This window comes from Vollenhovia emeryi, unplaced genomic scaffold (genome assembly GCF_000949405.1).
Source record: "Vollenhovia emeryi isolate VEMERY1.0 unplaced genomic scaffold, V.emery_V1.0 DF940170.1, whole genome shotgun sequence".
Classification (NCBI taxonomy): domain Eukaryota; kingdom Metazoa; phylum Arthropoda; class Insecta; order Hymenoptera; family Formicidae; genus Vollenhovia; species Vollenhovia emeryi.
This window is the reverse complement of record NW_011966196.1, coordinates 7385-11964: the sequence shown is the minus strand read 5'-3', so window position 1 is coordinate 11964 and position 4580 is coordinate 7385. Positions and strand designations below refer to the sequence as shown.

The 4580-nt window shown below is 58.7% G+C and overlaps 1 protein-coding gene across 1 annotated transcript; it reads left to right on the top strand.

Moving 5' to 3' along the window:
• The first annotated feature begins 509 nt into the window (after positions 1-509).
• LOC105556255 lies at positions 510-4336 on the top strand. Its single transcript, XM_012003341.1, has 4 exons — positions 510-2333; positions 2450-3219; positions 3368-4027; positions 4159-4336. Exons 1-4 carry the CDS (start codon positions 510-512, stop codon positions 4334-4336), a joined length of 3432 nt encoding a protein of 1143 aa, XP_011858731.1.
• The last annotated feature ends 244 nt before the right edge of the window (positions 4337-4580 follow it).

The window sequence follows — 4580 nt, the reverse complement described above, 5'->3', positions numbered from 1 at the left end:
TCGCGGGCGGAACACCGCCGAGGCGGTGAGGAGATGGCCCTCCCCCAACGACAAGGGGGGAGGCGGCCTGGGTCTGGCGGGCCGGGAACCCCGTCAGGCCCTGCCTCCACGGAGGCGGGCGGTAGAGGCCGTGGACGCCTCTGCCGCCCAAGAGAGTAGTGGACTTCCCCTGCGGGGAGGAGTCCCCCCTCCCCCACACCAACGGGGGAGGGAGCGCAGCGGCCCCCATCAAATGGCGGGCCGGTACGGGGGGCGTCCAGAAGTAATGGCTCTGCCAAGTCCTGGGCGTCCCCCAAGTAAAGCACAGTGCAGTCCACCGTGTGGTTTTAGTGCGGTAAGCCCAGCGGTCGCAATGTCAGCGGCCGCACCCGATCGCCATTAGGGGGGCAGTCCCACATAACCCGGGCCACTTAATGTAAACTCCCTTCCCGGAGGGGGGCCCGGGTATCCATAAAGGATTTCCACACGTAAAAAAAAAAGGTTGGTTAGGCCTGAGGAGGAAGGACGACATGAGGCCAAAGGCACCAACGGACAAGGGCAACGCTCTGCAACAGGAGAAGAGGAATGCCCCGGAGAAGAAGAAGACGCAGAGCGTGAGAGGCAGCCAAAGAAACCCGAGGACGCAGGCTGTGACCCTGACGTTCCCTCAGGGTACATACGGCGAAGGGATGCGACTAATCAAGTCGCATATTAACTTAAAGGAACTGGGCATTGACGCACTCAAGCCCAGAAGAGCGCAGACAGGGGCGATAATCCTCGAGGTCACGGGGGAAAATGCCAAAGAGAAGGCAGACTGTCTGGCAGAGAAGATGAGAGCGGTCGTCGGTGGAAAAGAGGGTGTTAAAATCACGCGCCCCACGAAACTGGCGGAAATCCGCATCCGAGACCTTGATGACTCCATCACGGTGGAGGACGTTAAGGAGGCGGTGGCTAAAGCCGGGGGATGTACGCCCCCGGAAGTCAAGACTGGCGAGATCAAGCTCGCTCCCAATGGCCTGGGCACCATATGGGTGCAATGCCCGCTGGTGTCGGCCAAAAGGGCAGCCGCCCCGGGCAAAGTAAAGATTGGGTGGATAATAGCAAGATTGGAGCTACTGGAAGCAAGGCCTCTAATTTGTTTTAGATGCCTGGAGAGAGGCCATGTCAGGGCTCAATGCCGTAGCAGGACTGACCGCAGCGAAGTCTGCTGCAGATGCGGGGCGACAGGGCATAAGGCCCAAGAGTGCAGTGCGGAGCCCAAGTGCCCAGTCTGCACGGCTAGAGGACTACCGGCAAATCATAAGGCCGGTAACAAAGCCTGCCCAATGCCATCCAGGAAGGCGCTTAAAAAGAGAAGGCGCGAAGAGGGACAACAGCAGGCGGAACCGTCGACCCCGCGGAACCAGGCTGTGGGCCAGCCAGCAAATCCGGAGGAAATGGAGGTGGATACTCCTGCAATGGAGACGGACACTCCTGCACCTCTGGAACAGACAGCCCAGAATTATTCTAACTCGGGCCTGCACACAACGAGAGGAGAAGGGCCAGGAGGAGGCCAACACGGCATCGCTTTCATGCCCTTAAGAATTATTCAGGCGAACATAAACCACGCCCGCCAGGCACAAGACTTGCTCTTACAAGCCATGGCGGAGCGTGGTGGAGGCTTGGCCATTGTGGCGGAGCCATGGAGGGTGCCGAATCACCCATGTTGGGCGGTGAATCAGGAGAACTCAGTGGCTATACACTGGAGACGCACGAGGGAGCAACACATACCATGTTGTAAAAAGGGCGAGGGACCAGGTTGGGCTATGGTGGAATGGGACCCCCTAACGATAATAGGGGTCTACCTTAGGCCCAGCCTGTCACGCGCGGAGCTGGAGGAGCGACTGGAGGATCTGGAGCAACAGGTCCGAGCGGTCCTTCCGAGGCCAATACTGGTCGCCGGGGACTTCAACGCCAAGTCGGCGCTTTGGGGTTCCCGGCGGCCAGATGCCAAGGGCGCGGAGGTGGAGGCCTGGGCAGACCGCCTGGGCCTCCACCTCATGAATACAGGCACAACCAGTACGTGCGTTAGACCGCAGGGAGAATCAATAGTGGACATAACGTGGATCTCCCCTGCGGCCACTAGAATAGTCACGGCCTGGAGGGTGGCGGAGGATATAGTTCTCCTCTCTGACCATCTTCCGCTGGAGATGGAGATTCGATTGGCTCCCGTAGGAGGGGTTGGGCCCGAGGATGGGAGACCACTTAGGTGGTCGATTAAAAAGATGGACCCTGACAAGTTGCAGGCGTCTCTGGCGGCGGAAACTTGGGTCGCGAGGGCGCCAGTGATGCAGGAAGGGAACATCGAGAACGAGGTGAAATGGCTCAGACGGGTCATGACACGGGCATGCGATTGTGCCATGCCGAGGGCAACATTCTCCCCCAGAAAGGCCACATACTGGTGGTCTGAAGAGATTGGGGAATTAAGAAGAGAAGTCATCCGGGCAAGAAGAAAGGTTCAAAGGGAGAGACGGAGAACCGCCGTCGCCCAAGGAAACCTGGAGACTCTCCTGGCACAATGGAAGGAGAAGAGGGCACAGCTGAAGAGAGCGATCCTGAAGGCAAAAGAGAAGGCCTGGGAGGAATCGATCAACAGCTAGAGGAAGACCCTTGGGGGCGCCCTTACAAGCTAGTCTTGGACAAACTTAGTAGGGGTGCGCCTCCAACGGTAGAGACGCTAGAGCCGGCATTCCTCGAGCGAGTAGTGCACACACTGTTCCCAGCAGCGGGGAACAACGACCCGGCCCCGACGTCAGGAGAGGACATCCTGGCCAATGATGAAGAGGTGGAGGAAGAGTGGCAAGATGACTTAGAAGTCTCGGACCTCGAAATAACTAAGGCGGTTAAGAGGCTAAAAGCGGGCAAAGCCCCTGGCCCGGACGGGATTCCAGGGATCGCTTGGAAGACGGCCATGAGGGAGATTGCAAAGAGGCTAGGCGAGGTTATGAACGCCTGTCTCAGAATGGGTTATTTCCCACAACTATGGAAGGAGGCGAAGATGGTCCTCCTCCCAAAAGAGGGTAAACCGGCGGAGCTCCCGTCGAGCTACCGCCCTATCTGCTTGCTCGACGAGGCGGGAAAGGTGTTTGAGAGGGTAATCACCTCCCGGCTTGTTCGGAGTTTGGAGGACGGAGAGGGAGAGGGCCTCCACGTGAGACAGTATGGCTTCAGGGAAGCTAGGTCCACGGTCGACGCAATCATGTGCGTCCGGGCCCAAATAGGCGCGATAACTGGGGGGGGGAGTCGTTATGGCTGTGGCGCTTGACATATCAAATGCCTTTAACTCCCTCCCCCACGCCGCAATAAGAAGAGCCCTAGTGAAAAAGAGGGTTCCTGTGTATTTGCGCAGAACGATAGGGCAATATCTGGAGAACAGGACAATAACCTGTACTGATAAGAACGCGGCCCAAAGAAGATGGAACGCGGAGAGCGGCGTCCCGCAGGGCTCGGTTTTGGGACCAGTCCTGTGGGACGTCGCCTACGACGAGGTCCTCCGGACCGCCCTGCCCTCCGGCTGCACCATGATCTGCTATGCAGACGACACATTGGTGCTAGCCGGGGGGCGGGACTGGAAAGACGCCGTAGACACGGCGAACATTGCCACCGCATGCGCAGTACGCGCCATCAAGGCGCTGGGACTTAAGGTGGCGGCGAAAAAGACGGAGGCGACGTTCATGCACGACGGGTCGCACGGACCGCCGCCGGCAGCACACCTCGTGGTGGACGATACGAGAGTCGATGTGGGGACCCAGATTAAATATCTGGGTCTCCACATCGACGCGAGATGGAAATTTGAGGGACACATCCTCAAATTGACACACAGGTTGGGCATGGTGGCTAATTCATTGTCACGTCTGATGCCCAACCTGGGGGTAGTGGGCGGATCAGGAAACTGTACGCCAGCGTGGTACATTCTATCATGCTGTACGAGTCTCCTGTATGGTTCGAGGCAGTGCGGAGAAACAGGAAGGCCTCGGCGGCCCTGCTGCAGGCCCAACGAAAGATGGCGGTACGTGTGACGCGCAGCTATCGCACAGTATCACACGCCGCAGCGACCCTGATGGCGGGAATCCCCCCCTGCTGACTTGCTGGCGGGGGCATACTCGGAGGCATATGAGCGGATCGCCCGCCTGAAAGAAGGAGTCCCGATAACAGGGAGGATAAGGAGGTACATCAACCTCCAGGCGAAGGAGCGCATGAGGGAGAAATGGAGGACTCGGCTCTCGAGGCCGGACACTGCAGGCCGAAGGACAGTCCAGGCCATACTCCCGAACCTCGATGCCTGGCTCGACCGTCTATGCGCCAGGGCATCTTATAGGACAACACAGATATTATCTGGGCATGGTTGTTTTGGAGAATATCTGTTCAGAATTAAGAAGGAACAGACACCCGTCTGTTTTCACTGCGGGGACGCGGTGGACACGCCGGCCCATACGCTTGAGGCCTGCCCTGCATGGGAGGCCCAGCGAAAGGATGGTGGAGGCCATAACGGAAGGAGAACCGGCGTGGAGGGCGTTCTCCTCCTTCTGCGAGCACGTGTTGCTGCAGAAGGAGGAGGCGGA